At 44.0% G+C, this 21,140-nt stretch overlaps 1 protein-coding gene across 3 annotated transcripts in view; it reads right to left on the minus strand.

Moving 5' to 3' along the window:
* alg1 (ALG1 chitobiosyldiphosphodolichol beta-mannosyltransferase) overlaps positions 1 to 21,140 on the minus strand; it is a 129,558-nt gene that overhangs the window by 51,479 nt on the left and 56,939 nt on the right. For 2 of the 3 annotated variants that reach the window (XM_068058737.1, XM_068058739.1), the window contains exons 6-8: positions 13,883 to 13,993; positions 4,107 to 4,228; positions 572 to 610 (exon numbers count right to left, since the gene is read on the minus strand). In XM_068058737.1, coding sequence (XP_067914838.1) covers positions 572 to 610; positions 4,107 to 4,228; positions 13,883 to 13,993 — 272 coding nt within the window. The remainder of the gene's footprint in view (positions 1 to 571; positions 611 to 4,106; positions 4,229 to 13,882; positions 13,994 to 21,140) is intronic. The other variant, XM_068058738.1, reaches the window with a different exon arrangement.

Raw genomic sequence — 21,140 nt, forward strand, 5'->3', positions numbered from 1 at the left:
ACAAGTATCCCAAATGCCTACCTTAAATACCTGACCAGCCAGCTTCAGGGATCGGTGGTTTTGCAATCCAAGGTCCCTCCGTTTCTCTACACTTCTCAGTTTCCCTACCATTTATTGTGCATCCCCTTGGCTGGTTAGCCGTCCCCAAATGCATTACCTCACACTTCTCTGGGTTGAACTCCATTTGCCACTGTTCCGCCCACCTGACTGGTCCATTCAAAGTCATCTTCAAAGTGGATTAAAAAGGAAACTCAAAATTTCACAGCTGAAGAGGTTTTCAAGATGACTGATGTATTGCAGTTTGTATCACACTAGCATTTGAAAACTATAAACTAATCCATTTTAAAACCACCCTTTAAATTAAAATGATTTTGAAAGAATAGTGTTCTCATGATTCGTAACGTCTTTATCAATATGTACATAGGAAAGAAAAGGTTTTAGCTATTAATTTTATAATGATGAAGCACTTATCCAGTTAATGTATATGTATTATTCACAGAATTCTTTAAGATAAGGATAACAATGCACTGAACACCTTCACCACAAGCAATACAGATCAACAGAAACCTACCTTCCAAAGCTTTCAACAGAACAGAGAAATCTTCATCCTCTGAAAATCAAAGAAGCGTATTTCATTTATGGTTGAAGTCAGAAGTATCCAAGATGTTATAAAAGCAAAATGCTGCGGATGCTGGAAATCTGAAATAAAAACAAAGTGCTGGAAAAACTCAGCAGGCCTGTGGCCTTTCAAAGTTAACTCTGTTTCTCTCTCCACAGATACTGCCGGACCTGCTGAGTTTTTCCAGCACTTTGTTTTTTATTTGTATCCAAGGTGTTGTCTTCCTCATCATCAGGAGCCATAAACCAAGTTTTAATCCATTTCACATGAATTTGCACAAATCTTAAATTGGTGATACAAACCTATTCGCGACGTTTGATTGAGCACTTATACACTAACAGTATTAAAATTAGCCCCCTGAACCACCAAGCCCACAAAATATGCAGAACAAACTTGCAAATGAGCATAAATGCAAATAAGATTGATTGATAAAGCATGTGGCTTTAGGGCCACAAATTGGACACCTAGGGCTGAAATTTACTGCTCCCTCGATGCTGCGGGTCACAGCGCAGGGGCCGGTAAAATTCTGTGGAGAGACCTCTTTGCGCCCCCCCCGCTGCCCCGCGATGCCTGCCGATGGGCCCTTCATTAGCATATTCAAATGAACATGAACGAGATGCTAATAAACTTACTAGAAGGCAGCGGCCGTCCCACATCTATTTTACAGCTGCCAGTTGTCCCTCACGCGCCTTCGGAACTTCTATGAAGAGGCAAGAACCTGGTGGGGAAGTTGTGGGGGCAGGAATAAATTACTCAGGGCGGGTGGGGGAGTGGGGAAAACAATTTTTATTGGTTGTGTGAATGGTGGAAGGGGTTGAAGGGCAAATGATTGAAGGTTTGGGGTGGGGGGGGGGTGGGGGGAAGTTCAGGTAGGGAATAAAGTGTTTGTTGTCAATCAGGGCTAATTAAAAAACTATTGGGGGGCTGGGAAGTGTTTATTTCATTAAAATGGGCACTAATGTTCTTTTATAAATTCAGATCTGTGCTAAGGGCTTGACGCCCTTTAAAAATGGTGCCAGCACCTGCAGAGTGGCTCCGGACGTCGTTGCCGGGGATACGGCTGCTGCCCCCTCTATACCATCGGGGCGGCCAATATGTTCCCCTATTTAAAGGAGCCCCCGCGCGTAATAACGCAGGGACTCAGGGACAGCACATCTGCACGGGATGCACGCCACCATCAGAGTGCGACGCCATGAACTGCAGCGCACTCATAAAATTCAGCCCTGAAGATCTACAATACAGCATCACTATTCTGGAAAGTAAGTTTGACTGAATGTTGCAAAGTGAAAATGATCTCTGCAGTTGTCATTGATTTTATAACTGAATTAAAAAATATTAAACTAATAATATTCTTTAGTGTCAAAAAAATTCTTATCATTAAATGTAAATGTTAAATCTCCTAACATAGAGCTCACATTTATAAGGCGCTATAATACATTTAGCAAGGTACCAAGTTACACAAAAACTTGCAGTTATTTTAACATCTGGGGGGGTAGAGGTTTCACATTGCTTCCCAAAACTGCGCTCGTTTTGAGAAGTGTATTCTATCCTGTAAGGTTCCACTGAAACTTATTTGTGTATGACTGATTGTAAACTTTGTCATCAGCCAGCGTTTTAGAACACAACTTCTTTTTAAATTTCCTTTCAGAAATATTGCTTGATATACTTAAGCAATTAGTAACTTGGTGCAGTTTGATAACTACAGCTGAAAATGTGTTTATCACAAAAATCAGAGTGCCTACGCAACCTGATTGTAAATAACTGAGCATTGACTTTAATAAACTATACAGAGCCATTTGCTAGTTCTATTGGTCAGTGTCTTAGTAAATTAAAAATAAATTCAAAAGCTTTTAAAACATGCCAATTCGTGTCCATACATCTAAAAGAACCAGCTTAATTTTTGGAGCCTCCTCAAAGGCCTGCAAACAGGCCCAATTGGTGGAAACTCGCAATGGTGATTAATTCGATCAGAGCATGGCCAATTTTATGGGCAGAGTCCAACTGTAGTGGACATAATTTGTGTTAGAATTCTGTGCTTTTTTTGTGCTAATTTGCAGATTTCGGCTGAAGTGCACCGAAAGAAACAGCACAAATAGCAGAAACTCCAGGCCCTGGTGTACAAGGCTGTAAATGGTAGTGGCTTAAATGATGATAATTTACAACCAATTTCATTTCTACCATAATATCCAAGGCAAGCTTCAATTGTGAAAATTTTCATTTAATATAATTTTATGCACACTTAGCAACGATGTTATACAAAATATACACATTTTTTTTTGTAAAAGATGGGAGAACCAATTTTTTTTCAATACCATTGAAGTAATGGTATTTGGGGTGGCACAGTGGCGCAGTGGTTAGCACCGCAGCCTCACAGCTCCAGCGACCCGGGTTCAATTCTGGGTACTGCCTGTGCGGAGTTTGCAAGTTCTCCCTGTGTCTGCGTGGGTTTCCTCCGGGTGCTCCGGTTTCCTCCCACATGCCAAAGACTTGCAGGTTGATAGGTAAATTGGCCATTAGCAATTGCCCCTAGTGTAGGTAGGTGGTAGGGAAATATAGGGACAGGTGGGGATGTGGTAGGAATATGGGATTAGTGTAGGATTAGTATAAATGGGTGGTTGATGGTCGGCACAGACTCGGTGGGCCGAAGGGCCTGTTTCAGTGCTGTATCTCTAAACTAAACTAAACTAATCTGTAAATCAAGTATCTAAGGCACTTTGAGGTTTGATAATTCTACTTCAAATTCTACCTAGGTCGATTTAAAAATTTTCTTTGGTTTTTACTTTTGGTAGCAGTTACAATATCCAGCCATTGGGTGGCGATGCTACCCATGAAATCGCAGGTACTGCAGTAAAATCTTATGGGACATTATGCAATTTTGGAAATTTGCAGAATATTTGTCTCCAGGTATGACTGCAAGATGCTTTTGTTAAAACAAAGTTGTAACTTTATTTTAACTTGCTTAGCAAATTTGAAGTATTTTTCATAATGTCGGCAAAAAGCAGCAGTCAAGGGCTGTTTCCCGCCTGGAATCACAATCTTTAATGTGCACTGTGCAGCATTCCTCAATCCCTGCAGCATTTAGTGATCTCAGATGGCTTCCAAAGACACAGACATTAACTAAGGTTAACAGAGAATAACTATAGCTAATATCCAAATTTACTGAGAAACCATCTGAGGCTTATCACTTTATTTTCAAAGAATCTTTCAGCACAGGAGGCCATTCAGCCCATCACACCCATGCCAGTTCTTTGAAAGGGCAATCCACTTAGTCCTAGTCTTCACTCTCCCACACAGCCCTGCAAACTTTTCTTTTTCATCTCAATTTTCCATTCATCCATCTCTCTAGAGTTCTGACTAACATCGCTCTCTCACTATTCCTTTTCCACCAACTCTTCCTATTGTTTTCATATGAACATACATAACTATGCTGATATTAACAAGTCCAAGTACACTAAATTAGCTGTTTGAAGAAAAATATCTGACTTGCCTGTCCAGCTCGTACTGCTAAGCAGTAATGCGGGTCTTCCTCGGATATGGGTGACATTGCCGCTATCAATATTCAGTTCTGTAAAGGCTGTCTGTTCCAAATTACAAGGCACAGATTCGGTCCTAATTCCACAACAAAAATTGCATGGTTTACCACCAATAACACCAAACGACAGATTCATCTGAACCATGAAAATAGTGTCATGCAGGCCCCCACCTGCCAAGAATGAGGAACATATAGAGTGAATTTTAAAATGGTTGCTGGGGAGTAAAGAAGGTTTATTACAAGGGGTTGCCAAGCCCCTGACTGGAAATACATTTTTTGCATACTAGCAGACAGTGTTGGAACAAAGGAACCAGTCCCTGCCCCAATACACAGAAAAGACCTGGTCAAACCAGTCAGTCACGTGACCACCTGCTAGCCAACTAGGGGAGTTTTAAATTGGAGGAACAATGTTGGAACTCAAAAAGCTGTTTGCTCCTGAATTGAAACGAGACTCTCCTGCCTGCTCTCATCTTTCTCACATAAACCTCAAGAGAGAAAAGTCTCCTACAGTGAACAAGGTTTAAGAATAATACTGGGCACCAAAGAAAAGCAAGATCCACCTACAATCAAGGAATCTACAGCGAGTTCGAAGCACAGTAAAAATCCCTCATCAGAGATTGCCTCAAACTTCTTCACTTTATTTTTCTTCTGTTCCTTTCTGTCTCTATTTGCATGTGTGTATCACGTATGCATGTTAGTGTGGGGCACGGCGTGTATCCGTAGGCATTAGCCGAATTAGAGTTTAAGTTTAAGTTTTAATAAATTTCACTTGTCTTTAAACCTAAGAAAAGCTGTTTGTGCTCCTTTCTTTGCCTTATAATTGGAAAGCGGTGAACAAGGATTCACCAAAGGGGGAGCTTAAAACAGTGTGTTTAAAATTAAACCCTGTTACAATAAGATCAGGTGAAAGCTGAAAGGGAACCCTAGACACCTTTCTCACCTGGTCGTTACAAGAAATTTGGGTGCTAGTGTCCGGATTTTACCCACAAACGGGAAACTGGAGGTGGGAAACCAAATTGTTCCCAATCAAAAAAAAACAGCAAGATTAATACTGGTTTTCTTCTGGTTGTGTGTGATTGAATACTAACATGTCTGCAACTGAAGCTAGTAGCTCTCCGAGCAGGGTGAAGTAACTTGGGATAAGTTAAAAGCACTGTTTATGGAGGAGTTGAGGAAAATGGCTGAGCAGTGTGGGATCACTGTACGTGGCAAGGCTAGGAAGTCTGAACCCCTAAGGCTAGTGGCCAATCATTTTTCCCTTGAATCTGAAGAAGCAGAAACAGGGTTAGAAGTAGACTCAGACAGGATACTGTTAGCAAAGATACAATTGGAACAAAGAAAACTTGAATTCGAAGACAGGGAAAGAGAAAGAGAAAGGAAGGAACAGGAAAGAGAAAGGGAAGACAGGAAAAAGAGAGAGAGAGAGGCAGGAAAGGGAGAAAGAGAGACTTCTAAAAGGAACCTGAAGTAAATGAAAGGCAGGAGAGTGAGAGAGTGAGAGAGTGAGAGAGTGTGAGAGTGTGAGAGAGTGAGAGTGTGAGAGAGTGAGAGTGAGTGTGAGAGTGAGTGTGAGTGTGAGTGTGAGTGTGAGTGTGAGAGTGAGTGTGAGAGTGAGAGAGAGAGAGAGAGAGTGAGAGAGAATATTCCAGAAAGAATCGAAAGAAAGAGAGCTGAAGCAGCGTGAGTTAACTAGGGGGTGACAGAGTAACCCCAGTGTAAGCATGGCCAATATGGAAGAGCAGAATCCAGGGTTGGGTACAGAATTGCTAAAACTCGCTCAATTAATTCCAAAATTCAATGAGGAAGATGTGGAAACATTTTTTGTTTCTTTTGAGAAACTGGAAGGTAGCTAAAACGGCCAGCTGAGACCTGGTCTCTTTTAATACAAAGCAAGCTAATTGGAAAAGCCCATGAGGTTTATTCCCTGTTGCCCGATGAGAGTTCATCAAATTACGAACTGACCAAAAATGCTATCTTTGAGACATATGAATTAGTACCCGAAGCCTATCGCTAAAAGTTTAGAACCCTCAAAAAGCAAGCTAATCAAACTTATCTGGAGTTTGAAAGAAGTAAGCAGTGGCTGAGGGCTCTCAAAGTATAGCTCAGCTGTGAGAATCTCAGAGAAGTAATTCTGTTAGAGGAATTTAAACACTCTCTCCCATTCACTCAGTGAGTAGGAAAGAGAGAGAACGAGAGCTTGAAAACAAAGCGAACAGTGACATCACAGGTAAAGGCCTGCTACCCAACCCAAACCCGACAACATGTGTCAGGTTCAGGTCAAGTTGGGTTGCACACGCTTTATCACCACCTCAGGTAAATGACTAATTAATTTTTGGACTTTAAAGGTGGTTTTGTTACAGTTGTTTTAAGCTTGTGCAGGTAAGGAACAAAGTTTAAAATGGAAGGTAACTTAATTGATGGTCAGATCGGGTGCAGGAAAAAATGGAAGGACTGGGGCCGGGTCAGGATCGGATCGGCTCTCTTTTGTAGACCCGAGCACGCCTTTAGTCACAGGAAAGATGCAAGGTGATTGCTTGGTGAGTAACTGCTGTTAGGGAGTATCAGTAAATAGCTGCGTTAGTAACTAAAGTAAAGAAAAAGGAAAGGTCTACAGTTTTGTTTTACATAGCAAGTAGTTTTTTTTTAGGGAATCAAGGTCCCTAGTGTAAATAATCTCAAATCTTGGAGTATTTAAAGGGAGTAAATTAAGGGTAAGTCATGGCAGGGCAGCTTGGCAGTGTGGAGTGCTCCTCCTTTGCAATGTGGGAAGTCAGGGACACTTCTAGTGTCCAGGGCTAACACGTGTGCAGGAGGTGTCCTGCTTCAGCTACTCAAAATCCACATTTCAGATCTGGAGTGGGGGCTGGGAACACTGAAGCATCTGTGAGGCTGAAATCATCGTGGATAGCAGGTACAGGGAGCTGTTCACACCACAGGTACACAGGCAGAAATGGGATGGGTGACCGCCAGGCAGAGTAGAAGAACTGGGCAGGTAGCGCAGGAGTCCCCTGGGTCCATCTCCCTATCTAACAGATTTTCCATTTTGGAGACTGTTGGGGGAAGATAGCTTCTCAGGGGCATGTAGCAAGAGCCAAGTCTGTGGCACCACGGGTGGCTCAGCTGCACAGGAGGGGAGGAAAAAAGTGTGGGAGAGCTATAGTGATAGGGGATTCTATCGTAAGGGGTACAGATAGGCATTTCTGTGGCTGCAAACATGACTCCGGGAAGGTATGTTGCCTCCCTGGTGCTCGGGTCAAGAACGTCACGAAGCGGCTGCAGGACATTCTGAAGGGGGAGGCTGAACAGTCAGAGGTCGTGGTTCACATTGGTACCAACGACATAGGTAGAAAGAGGGATGAGGCCCTGCAACAAAAATTTAGGGAGCTCAAAGGTTGTAATCTCTTAATTACTTATGACATGTGAGTGAATATAGGAATAGGAGGATAGAGCAGATGAATGCGTGGCTGAGGAGATGGTGCAGGAGGGAGGGCTTTAGGTTCCTGGATCACTGGGTCTGTTTCTGACGAAGGTGGGACCTGTACAAGTTGGACGGGTTGCACCTGAACCAGAACGGGACCAACATCCTTGCTGGGAAGTTTGTTAGTGTTGTTGCGGGGGAGTTTAAACTAATTTGGCAAGGGGATGGGATACAGAGTGGAGGTACAGTAGGGGGTGATGCACAGCCAAATATAGGAGAGAAACTAAGTTAGTCTGGAAGGCAGAGCAAATATAGACCTGTCAAGGCACAAGCGAATAATGCAAGGCTGGATTGCATCTATTTTAATGCAACGAGTCTTACAAGGTAGATGAATTGAGGGCGTTGATTAACACATGGGAATGATATTATTGCTATCACAGAGACATGGTTGAGGGAGGGGCAGGACTGGCAGCTCAATATTCCAGGGTATGGGGGGGGGGGGGGGGTGGCAGGGGGTAAAAGAGGAGGTGGCATTGCACTGTTGATCAAGGAGTCAATTACTGCAGTAAGGAGGGATGATATCTTAGAAGGTTCCTCAACTGAGGCCACATAGGTAGAACTTAAAAACAAAAAGGGGACAATCACTTGGCTGGGAGTGTACTACAGGCCGCCAAAATGTCAGGGAGAGATAGAGGAACAGATATGTAGGCAAATCTCAGAGAGGTGTAAAAATGATTAAAATGCACACAGGAGAGCTTTTTGAGCTAGTACGTAGAAAGTCCTACAAGAGAAGGGGCAGTACTGGACCTAATCCTAGGGAATGAAGCCGGACAAGTGGGAGAAGTGTCAGTGGAGGAGCATTTCCGGGATAGTGACCAGGGCGGCACAGTGACGCAGTGGTTAGCATCGCAGCCTCACAGCTCCAGGGACCCGGGTTCAATTCTGGGTACTGCCTGTGCGGAGTTTGCAAGTTCTCCCTGTGACTGCGTGGGTTTCCTCCGGGTGCTCCGGTTTCCTCCCACAGCCAAAGACTTGCAGTATGATAGGTTAATTGGCCATTGTAAATTGCCCCTAGTGTAGGTAGGTGGCAGGAGAATGGTGGGGATGTGGTAGGGAATATGGAATTCATGTAGGATTAGTATAAATGGGTGGTTGTTGGTCGGCACAGACTCGGTGGCCCGAAGGGCCTGTTTCAGTGCTGTATCTCTCTAATAACTCTAAGATTTAAGGTAGTTATGGAAAAGGACAAAGATGGACCAGAAATAGAGGTACTGAATTGGGGGAAGGCAGATTTCAATTTGATAAAACAGGATCTGGCCAAAGTGGACTGGGAGCAGCTACTTGTAGGAAAATCTACATCATTCAAAAAGGAAATAGTGAGGGTTCAGAGCCAACATGTTTACATGGTGGCGGGTAGGGCCAACAAGTCCAAGGAATCCTGGATGTCAAGGGATATAAAGGATTGGATAAGGGGGGAAAAAAGGAGGCTTATGACAGATTCAGAGCGCTGAAAACAGCGGAGGCACTACAGGAGTATAGAAAGTGTAGAGGGGGTACTAAAAAATTAGAGTGGAGGGGTCATGAAAAAACACTGGTAGACAAGATAAAGGAAAATCCCAAGGCGTTTTAGAGGTATATTAAAGGCAAGAGAATAACAAGGGAAAGAGTAGGGACCAAAGTGGCAATCTTTGTGTGGAGCCGGAGGACATAGGTGAGATTTTGAATGATTACTTTTCATCTGTGTTCACTATGGAGAAGGACGATGTAGGTGTAGAGATCAGGGAGGGGGATTGTGATATACTTGAACAAATTAGCATTGAAAGGGAGGAAGTATTAGCGGTTTTCGTAGTCTTAAAAATGGATAAATCCTCAGGCCCAGCTGAGATGTATCCCAGGCTGTTATGTGAGACAAGGGAGGAGATAGGGGCTCTGACACAAATTTTCAAATCCTCTCTGGCCACAGGAGAGGTACCAGAGGACTGGAGGACAGCGAATATGGTACCATTATTCAAGAAGGGTAGCAGGGATAAACCAGGTAATTACAGGGCAGTGAGTCTAACATCAGTGGCTGGGAAACTATTGGAAAAAATTCTGAGGGACAGGAATAATCTCCACTTGGAGAGGCAGGGATTAATCAGGGATAGTCAGCATGGCTTTGTTAGGGGGAGATCGTGTCTGACTAACTTCATTGAATTTTTTGAGGCGGTGACGAAATGTGTAGATGAGGGTAAAGCAGTTGATGTAGTCTATATGGACTGCAGTAAGGCTTTTGATAAGGTCCCGCATGGGAGATTGGTTAAGAAAGTAAGAGCCCATAGGATCCAGGGCAGTTTGGCAAATTGGATCCAAAATTGGCTTAGTGGCAGGAGACAGAGGGTGATGGTCGAGGGTTGTTTTTGCGAGTGGAAGCCTGTGACCAGTGGTGTACCGCAGGGATCGGTGCTGGGACCCTTGCTGTTTGTCGAGTACATTATGATTTAGATGTGAATATAGGAGGTATGATCAGTAAGTTCGCAGATGACACGAAAATTCGTGGTGTCACAAATAGCGAGGAAGTAAGCCTTAGATTACAGGACGATATAGATGGGCTGGTAAGATGGGCAGAGCAGTGGCAAATGGAATTTAATCCTGAGAAGTGTGAGGTGATGCATTTTGGGAGGACTAACATGCCAAGGGAATATACAATGGATGGCAGGAAGTACAGAGGGTCCGAGGGACCTTGGTGTATTTGTCCATAGATCACGGAAGGCAGCAGCACAGGTAGTTAAGGTGGTTTGGAAGGCATTTGGGATACTTGCCTTTATTAGCCGAGGCACAGAATATAACAGTATAGGTAGGTGGTAGGGGGAAGGTGGGGTGTGGTAGGAATATGGGATTAATGTAGGATTAGTATAAATGGGTGGTTGATGGTCGGCACAGACTCGGTGGGCCGAAGGGCCTGTTTCAGTGCTGTATCTCTAAATAAAAATAAAATAAATAAATAGAATAGATAGGTGCTTGATGGCCGGCACAAACACGATGGGCTGAAGGGCCTGTTTCTGTGCTGTCTAACTCTATGACTCTAAAGACCCATGTAGAGAAGCAGGGGGTTCAGGGAGCCCGGCAAGCGGCCATTCTGGACGATGAGTTTGCTTTAATTTATAAATCGGTTTCCCGGGGAGAACCTTTCCCCACAAATCCGAAAAGGACAAAGGGTGGGAAGGTGATCTCTGCCCAGGCAGTCCTGGGAGAGAAAGGAAAGTAGGAGTCACAGGGGGCCCTCCAGCCAAAAGGGAAGGTGCTGTGAGCAAGAGTGAGACCGGAGACCTGTGTGCTTCCATTGTAATAAAGCAGGGCATTTAAAAGCTGACTGCTGGAAACTAAAGGGAAAACCGATAGGGTTAATCAGGGCACACCCGCTCAGTGCAGACGGGACCCTGATGGAAAGCCCAGAACAAGCTGTGGCTTTAACTGCAGTAAGAGTGAGACCCAGGAAGCTTATGGCTGCAAGTGCAGAAGGTTACTGAAGAAGGTTATCAGGGTTTTGTGTCTGAAGGGAAAGGAACCCCATACCCCTCGAATGGGGCCAGCAAGCTCATCGTGATTCTCAGGGACACGGTGGCCACTGGATCCCTTTTACTGGGAAAAGGGCTGACCTTTCCCCCAGAGAGTGCAGTTAACACCAGAATGGTGGTGAATGGTATTGGAGGGCAGTGTATGCCTGTACCTGGTGCACCTGGAGTGCATCCTAGTTTCAGGACCAGTGACCGTAGGGATTGTCCCTAGTATTCCTGTGGACGGGGTTGACCTGCTCCTAGGTAGTGATCTGACAGGGGTGAAGGTGTTAGCTCCCCACTCCCGCAGTAGTGAAAGAAAGACCGCAGGAAGACAGGGCAGTGGCAGGAGATGGTTACCTGCAGTTTCCCTGAATGTGTTGTGGATCAGCCCATGATCAAACTAGCTCCCCCAGAGCAGACTGCATTGACACTGCAGGCAAATGACCATGAGGTCTGCCTGCCCGAGACGTTCTTTGGAAAGTTAGGTGACCCAGGGAATGATTTAAATGGATTTTCCCTAGCTGAGGCTCAGTGAGTCGACCCAGTACTGAGAGTGATAGCACAGGCTGCCCAGTCTGAAAGTGAAGCAGAGGGAGTCCCTGATTGCTACTGTTTAAAGAATGAGGTACTGATGAGGAAAAGGAGTTCTCTTCACAGATCTGACAGCAAGGAGTGGACAGTTAGTGGTGCCACAGAGGTACCGGGGAGAAATATTAAAGAAGGGCCCACGAGACTACAGTGGCTGTACATGCCAGTATACAAAAGACGAAAGCCCGTATAAGACGGCAGTTTGACTGGCCAGAACTACACAGAGATGTGGTGGAGAACTGCAGGAGTTGCCACATGTGCCAGGCTGAGGAGAAACCCCTGCCTACAGTGCAACCTGCACCCCTAAGTCCTGTACCAGTGTTAGGAGGACCCTCCAGCAGAGGGCTGGTGAACTGTAAGGGACCCCACCAAGAACAAAAGGGGACAGGCAGGCACATGGCTCGCAAAAGTTTAGAAAGAGAAGGGGAAAATGTGACCAAGGGGGCAGGTTAAAGGAAGTCCAGGAGGAATCCCAGATGAAAAGCCTTACTGTCCGGTCAGCCAACACTGAAAAACGTGAAAAGGTAGACCCCATATCCTCCTATGTAAATGCAGACTATAGAAGCACCCCACCAGAGTTGTTAACAGCAATTATAAGAACCTGCAGGGACAAAAAGTCTAGGGGGCACAGAAATTGTGAGGGTGATGTCTCATCTAGTCGAAGTGCCACAGGAGTGTGCAGTCAATTCTGCACAAATACCTACAGGCAGGGGTGTCCCAGAGAACAAAGAGGAGATTAACAAAGAATCCACCCCCACAGTCAGAGAAAAAGGGAACTACCCATCCCCTGCCATCAAAAGCCTTTGCATGGCTCAGCAGAGCACTGAAAGAGAGTTCAGGATAGATCCGCCCACTGTTAACTCTCCTAGAAAAAACATTACCTCAGCAGGAACCAAAACCCTGGGCAGTCATGGCAATGGACAAACTGAAGAAAAGCTTCCCCGAAGAACCACATGGGTTACTGGGATGCCAAAAAGGGGAAATTAAAGCGGCACTGGCACCCAGAAAAGACAATTTTAATAAGATTTAAGATTTATGAATGAATGGAAATGAATGAAAGAAATGCATGGTTTTTCCTTTCTGTATCTTATGGTTCTCTCAAACCTTTTAAGAAAATGCTCCTTTCTTTTTCCAAATCTCATTTCACTCCCCTGGGTGTGGAGGTGTCATGCAGGCCCCCACCTGCCAAGAATGAGGAACATATAGAGTGAATTTTAAAATGGTTGCTGGGGAGTAAAGAAGGTTTATTACAAGGGGTTGCCAAGCCCCTGACTGGAAATACATTTTTTGCATACTAGCAGACAGTGTTGGAACAAAGGAACCAATCCCTGCTCCCTAATACATAGAAGAGACCTGGTCAAACCAGTCAGTCAAGTGACCACCAGCTAGCCAACTAGTGGAGTTTTAAATTGGAGGAATAGTGTTGGAACTCAAAAAGCTGTTTGCTCCTGAATTGAAACGAGACTCTCCTGCCTGCTCTCATCTCTTTCTCACGGAACTGAAGACCCATTGAGAGACCCCCCAAGAGAGAAATGTCTCCGACAGTGAAGAAGGTTTAAGAATCCTGGGCCCCGACGAAAAGCAAGACTACCTACAATCAAGGAATCTACAGTGAGCTCGAAGCACAGTAACAAACCCCCTTCAGAGATTGCCTCAAATTTTTTCATTTTATTTTTCTTCTGCTCTTTTTTGCCTCTATTTGCATGTGCATATCCCATATGCACACTGGCGTGGGGTGCATCGTGTATCCGTAGGCATTAACCGAATTAGAGTTTAAGTTTTAATAAATTTCACTTTTTTTCTTTAAACCTAAGAAAGCCTGTTTGTGCTCATTTCTTTACCTTATAATTGGAAAGTGGTGAACAAGGATTCACCAAGGGGGAGCTAAAAACACTGTGCGTTTAAAAATTAAATCTTGCTACAGTAAGAGCAGGTGAAGGCTAAAAGAGACCTTTCTCACCTGGTCCCAACAATGGAGTTAAATTATTTGTGCGCGACATCATTAAGTAGGTTTACCGTCTGCAAAGTTAGTTTAGAAAAATGGCAGTCACAACAGTGGAAATTTTCTACATTTGATTTCAATGTTTTTGAAACAAAAATTTGTACCAAAAAGGCACTATTCAGTATTTAATGAATAAAATCTTTAGAGTCACAGTATAACATTTTATAGCAAAAATATAAAACAATACCTTGCTTTAAATGGAGTAAAATTATTGGCAAGCTTCTTAAACAGTCTATGCTGCAATTCTAGAGGAGTTTCTCTAAAAATGGGAGATGGACAGTCATATAATGTGATTGCTCTGTAATAGAAAACATTTTTGTTAAAATATATTCAACACTAAACTCATCAATAAATGGGGACAACAACCAGTTGCTTTCATGAACGGCTACAATATCATATTATAAAAAGCCCGAAATGTTAAATTTGATTGAATTTTTCGAGGAGGTGACTAGATGTGTAGATGAGGGTAAAGCAGTTGATGTAGTCTACACGGACTTCAGTAAGGCTTTTGATAAGGTCCCACGTGGGAGATTGGTCAAGAAGGTAAGAGCCCATGGGATCCAGGGCAACTTGACAAATTGGATCCAAAATTGGCTTAGTGGCAGGAGGCAGAGGGTGATGGTCAAGGGTTGTTTTTGTGAGTGGAAGCTTGTGACCAGTGGTGTACCACAGGGATCAGTGCTGGGACCCTTGCTGTTTGTCGAGTACATTATGATTTAGATGTGATTATAGGAGGCATGATCAGTAAGTTCACAGATGACACAAAAATTGGTGGTGTCGTAAATAGTGAGGAGTCATAGAGTCAGAGATACAGCATTGAAACAGGCCCTTTGGCCCACCAAGTCTGTCCCGACCAACAACTACCCATTTATACCAATCCTACATTAATCCCCATATTCCCTACCACATCCCTACCATTCTCCTAACACCTACCTACACTAGGAGCAATTTACAATGGCCAATTTACCTATCAACCTGCAAGTCTTTGGCTGTGGGAGGAAACCAGAGCACCTGGCGGAAACCCACGCGGTCACAAGGAGAACTTGCAAACTCCGCACAGGCAGTACCCAGAACTGAACCTGGGTCGCTGGAGCTGTGAAGCTGCGGTGCTAACCACTACGCCACCCTAAGGAAAGCCGTAGATTACAGGATGATATAGATGGGCTGGTAAGATGGGCAGAGCAGTGGCAAATGGAATTTAATCCTGAGAAGTGTGAGGTGATACATTTTGGGAGGACTAACAAGGCAAGGGAATATACAATGGATGATAGGACCCTAGGAAGTACAGAGGGTCAGAGGGACCTTGGTGTAATTGTCCATAGATCACTGAAGGAAGCAGCACAGGTAGATAAGGTGGTTAGGAATACATATGGGATACTTGCCTTTATTAGCCGGGCATAGAATGTAAGAGCAGGGAGGTTATGATGGAGCTGTATAAAATGCTAGTTAGGCTACAGCTGGAGTACTGTGTATAGTTCTGGTCGCCACACTATAGGAAGGATGTGATTGCACAGGAGAGGGTGCAGAGGAGATTCACCAGGATGTTGCCTGGGCTGGAGCATTTCAGCTATGAAGAGAGACTGGATAGGCTACGGCTATTGTCCTTAGAGCAGTGAAGGCTGAGGAGGGACCTGATTGAGATATACAAAATTATGATAGGGTAGATAGGAAGAAACGTTTTTTCTTAGCGGAGGTGTCAATAACCAGGGGGCACAGATTTAAGGTAAGGGACAGGACGTTTAGAGGGGATTTGAGGAAAATAATTTTCACCCGGAAGGTGGCTGGAATCTGGAACACACTGCCTGAAGAGGTAGTAGAGGCAGGAACCCTCACAACATTTAAGAAATATTTAGATGAGCACTTGAAAGCGCTACAGCCCACAAGGCTACGGGCCAAGTGCTGGAAAATGGGATGAGAATAGATAGGTGCTTCATGGGCTGCACTGACACAATGGGCCGAAGGGCCTGTTTCTGGACTCTATGTTTTTCCTCTAAAGAACTAGAGTGGATAATAAGGAGATATCTGTATTTTAATTTGGAAACTAGAGCTAAAATGGAAGCAGTCTGTAGAAAAGTAGGAGCACCAAATAAAAACACCAGAAAGAATGAATAATAGGTCAACATTCAAAAAGACTGTAGGCAGGATTGAATGCTATGTATGACAGATGCATTAATAACTTTGGAGGGATATGATGTACAAACTATAACAGAGATTTAACAGAGTTATAGCTTCGCTTTGGACAGGACTGGGATTATTATACTCCTGGCCCAAATTAATTGGGTAGTAAAGTTAGGAAACCGATCGAGAGATTAGCAGTGGGAAATTGTCAAATACAATAGATATGGATTTTACAGGTGTCCCAACGTAAAAACGGGGTGCAAAGAATTCTGTGGATAAAGAGGAATTAAAACTAAGCAAACTTAAAAGGGAGGCAATTGATATTGTTGTTAGGGTAGTGATTAAATCATGAAAAATACAAATAGTGTCGGTGGATAGAAAAGATAAAAAGAAAATGTGAAAAAGGGTAGCAGATAAGAGAAAACAGACTTTTATATAAAAAAGGTATACCATTGTGAAAATGAAAGCAGGAGTACAAAGTACGAGAGGAAGATACATAGGAAAACTGTAAGGAAAAGAATGAATTCTGAAATAATAGCACATTGGCTAAGCCAATGTAGGTTGATGGAGAAAGTGAAGTCGCATGGGATCCAGGGTGTACTAGCTAGACGGATAAAGAACTGGCTGGGCAACAGGAGACAGAGAGTAGCAGTGGAAGGGAGTCTCAAAATAGAGACGTGTGACCAGTGGTGTTCCACAGGGATCCGTGCTGGGACCACTGTTGTTTGTGATATACAGAAATGATTTGGAGGAAAGTATAGGTGGACTGATTAGCAAGTTTGCAGACGACACTAAGATTGGTGGAGTAGCAGATAGTGAAGGGGACTGTCAGAGAATACAGCAGAATATAGATAGATTGGAGAGTTGGGCAGAGAAATGGCAGATGGAGTTCAATCCGGGCAAATGCGAGGTGATGCATTTTGGAAGATCCAATTCAAGAGTGAACTATACAATAAATGGAAAAGTCCTGGGGAAAATTGATGTACAGAGAGATTTGGGTGTTCAGGTCCATTGTTCCCTGAAGGTGGCAACGCAGGTCAATAGAGTGGTCAAGAAGGCATACGGCATGCTTTCCTTCATCGGATGGGGTATTGAATTCAAGAGTTGGCAGGTCATGTTACAGTTGTATAAGACTTTGGTTCGGCCACATTTGGAATACTGCGTGCAGTTCTGGTCGCCACATTACCAAAAGGATGTAGATGCTTTGGAGAGGGTGCAGAGGAGGTTCACCAGGATGTTGCCTGGTATGGAGGGCGCTAGCTATGAAGAGAGGTTGAGTAGATTAGGATTATTTTCATTAGAAAGATGGAGGTTGAGGGGGGACCTGATTGAGGTGTACAAAATCATGAGAGGTATAGACAGGGTGGATAGCAAGAAGCTTTTTCCCCCAGAGTGGGGGATTCAATTACTAGGGGTCACGAGTTCAAAGTGAAAGGGGAAAAGTTTAGGGGGGATATGCGTGGAAAGTTCTTTACGCAGAGGGTGGTGGGTGCCTGGAACGCGTTGCCAGCGGAGGTGGTAGACGCGGGCACGATAGCGTCTTTTAAGATGTATCTAGACAGATACATGAATGGGCAGGAAGTAAAGAAATATAGACCCTTAGAAAATAGGCGTCATGTTTAGATAGAGGATCTGGATCGGCGCCGGCTTGGAGGGCCGAAGGGCCTGTTCCTGTGCTGTAATTTTCTTTGTTCTTTGTATTGAAAGATCTGAGAGAGGAGACAGCTGAAGCTCTGGCCACAATTTTACAAGAAACACGCACACATTGTGTGACAGAGCTAGGAGAATAGTCAATGCAGCACCGCTGTTACAGAAGGGGAAAGATAACACCAAGTTAAGCTAAGTCAATTGTGAACAAACTCTAATTTTATCTTGAGGGCAAGATTTTTGGAGAGCATTCAGAATTACATACATTAATCAGGTACAGCATGGACTTTTTAAAGACAACTTCACTTGCACAAATTTGAGAGTTTTTTTTTGAAGAAATGACCGAGTGGATAAAAAGAATGCAATAGATGTATGACAGAACCACACAACAAAGGGGGCGAGGGTCCAGCACCCATGGAGGGGGCCGGCAGAGGGGGCAGCGTCCAGGGAGGGGGCCGGCCCCCTTCAGACAGTCAGAACTGGACAAGAAGAAATAAAATCACAACGTGACGTCACAGAACAAAATTTCACATGGAGTGAGTCTACTGATAAGCTTTTGATTTAATCAACTAGAAATTAAGACAAGGTCAATTAATTAGTATAAAAATCTGAAGCCTTTCTGATAATTTATCATAGAATTAAAATCAGTGTTCAATGATTGAATCAGATCTGGGGGATAAAGTTAAAATTAAATAATAAGGGATAATAACACTCAAGAGTTCTGAACTTTTCAGTGAGTTAAAATCTGAAGTATTTTGATAATAAGAGTTCAGCAAAAACAATTCAGTTGACTCCCTATAAAATAAAGTGATGTCAGCACAGGAGAAGCAGCTGAGTAACTGATGAGTGTTTATTTATTTATGTTTTAAGTTTATTTCTCTTTAGTCAATTAATGATTGAATAAATAGAGGCCTGGCAGAGCACCTTGGACTGATGGAGTGCACATCCTGTTCTATGCGAAAACGTCAGGACACTTCTCATGTCCGAGACAACAAGATGTACATTAAGTGTCATCAGTTGCAGCACCTCGAGCGCCAGGTTTCAGAGCTTGAGCAGTAGCTGGTATCATTGCAGTGCAGCTGTGAGGCTGGGAGTTACGTGGATAGCATGCTTCTGATATGGTCAACCCTCAGCTTAAGAGTATGCAGGCAGTGAGGGAATGGGTGACCACCAGGCAGTCAAGAAGGACCAGGCAGGTAGTGCAGGTGTCCCCTGAGTGGATATCACTCGCCATCTGTTTTGAATACTGGTGAGAGTGATGGTTCCTCTGGGGTGTGCAGCCAGTGTCTAGTCCACCGCCCCACGACTGGCTCAGCTGTATGGGGGTGGGGAACAAGGAAGATTGGAAAAGCAATAGCAAAATGGGATTCGATAGTTAGGAGAAAGAGTCAGGCGTTTCTGCGGCCACAGACATGAATCCAGGGTATGTTGCCTCCCTGGTGCCAGGGTCTAGGATGTCACTAAGCGGCTGCAAAGCATCAAGGGTGAACAGTCAGTGGTCGTGGCCCATATTGGTACCAATGCCATAGGTAGAAAGAGGGATGAGGTTCTGCAGGCAGAGTTTACGGAGCTAGGAATGAAACAAGCAAGCAGGATCTCAGAGGCGGCAATCTCCAGAATATTCTCAGTACCACACACTAATGAGTATAGAAATAGGAGGATAGAGCAGATGAATGCAGTCTGGAGAGATGGTGCAGGAGGCTTTAGATTCCTGGGGCATTGGGTATCAGTTTTGGGGGTGGCACGACCTGTACAGCTGGTCAGGATGCCCTTGAACAGAGCTGGGACCAATGCCCTTGCAGGGCACTTTGCTAGTGCTATCGGGGAGGGTTTAAGCTAACTGGGCAGGGGTTGGAAACCAGCAGAAAAGATGAGGGGGAAAAACAAGGTGAACAGAAAATTGGTAGAGTCAAATTGCACTAGGAGGAATTGGGCTGATTAGGGACCATAAAGGAGATTCACGCATGGTGGCAGAGGGCATATATGTATTAAATGAAAACTTTGCATCTGTCTTTACCAAGGAAGATGATGTTACCTAGGCAATGGTAAAATTCAGACACTAGAAGGGTTTAAAATTGATAAGGAAGATGTGTTAATAGGCTGTCTGTGCTTAAAGTGGATAAAGCACCAGGACCAGATGAGATGAATCCATCTGGATTCATCTGGAGAGAAGTGAGGGTGGAAATCGCAGAGGCAACTGGCCATAATTTTTCAATCTTCCTTAGACTTGGGGGTGGTGCCAGAGGACTGGAGAATTGCAAATGTTGCACCCTTGTTGAAAACAGGGTGTAAAGATAAGCCCAGCAACTACAGGCCAGTCAGTTTAACTTCGATGGTAGGGAACTTCTAGAAAATATAAGGCGGGACAAAATTCATAGTTGCATGGACAAATGCGGGTTAATTAAAGAAAGCCAGTATGCATTTCTTCAGGGAAAAATCATGTTCCACTAACTTGCTGGAGTTTTTTGAGGAGGTAACAGAGAGAGTTGATGAGGGCAATGCTGTTAATGTGGTGTATATGGACTTTCAAAAGGCATTTGATACAGTGCCACACAACAGACTTGTGAGCAAAGCTTTAACTCATGGAATAAAAGGGACGGTAGCAACATGGATACGAAAATGGCTGAGTGACAGGAAACAGAGAGTCGTGGTTAATGGATGTTTTCAGGCTGGAGAAAGGTTTATCATGGAGTTCCCCAGGGGTCAATGTCAGGACCCTTGGTTTTCCTGATATATGTTATTGACTTAGACACTGGTGTACAGGGCACAATTTGAAAGTTTGCGGATGATACGATACTTGGAAGCATTGTGAACTGTGAGGAGGACAGTGATAAACTTCAAGAGGATATAGACAGGCTGGTGGAATGGGCAGACAAGGGACAGATGAAATTTAATGCAGCAAAGTGTGAAGTGATTCATTTTGGTAGAAAGAATGAGGAGAGGCAATATAAATTAAAATGTACAATTCGAAAGAGAGTGCAAGAGCAGAGGGACTTGGGGGTATATGTGTACAAATCATTGAAGGTTGCAGGGCAGGTTGGGAAAGCGGTTAACAAAGCAAACAGGTTCCTGGGCTTTAGAAATAGGGCATAGAGTACAAAAACAAGGAAGTTGTATAAAACACTGGTTCGGCCTCAACTGGAATATTGTGACCAATTCTGGGCACCACACTTTAAGAAGGATGTTAAAGCACTCAAGAGGGTGCAGAAAAGATTCACGAGAGTCGTTCCAGGGATGAGGAACTTCAGTTATGTGGATAGATTGGAGAAGCTGGGGCTGTTCTCCTTGGAGAAGAGAAGATTAAGAGGAGATGTGATCAATGTTTTCAAAATCATGAGGGGTCTGGACATAGTAGATAGAGAGAAACTGTTTCCATTGGTAGAAGGGTTGAGAACCAGAGGACACAGATTTAAGGTGATTGGCAAAAGAACCAACAGTGACATGAGAAAAAAACTCTTCTATGCAGAGAATGGTTCAGATCTGCCCGAGAGAGTGCTAGAGGCAGATTCAATCTAGGCCTTCAAGAGGGAATTGGATAATATAATAAAGAGAAAAAGATTTGCAGGGCTACAGGGAAAAGGCAGGGCAGTGGGACTAACTGAGTTGCTCTTGCAGGGAGCCAGCATGAACACGACGGGCCGAATGTGCTCCTTCTGTGTTGTAACCATTCTATGATTGTC

Source organism: Heterodontus francisci, chromosome 27 (assembly GCF_036365525.1).
Source record: "Heterodontus francisci isolate sHetFra1 chromosome 27, sHetFra1.hap1, whole genome shotgun sequence".
NCBI lineage: Eukaryota > Metazoa > Chordata > Chondrichthyes > Heterodontiformes > Heterodontidae > Heterodontus > Heterodontus francisci.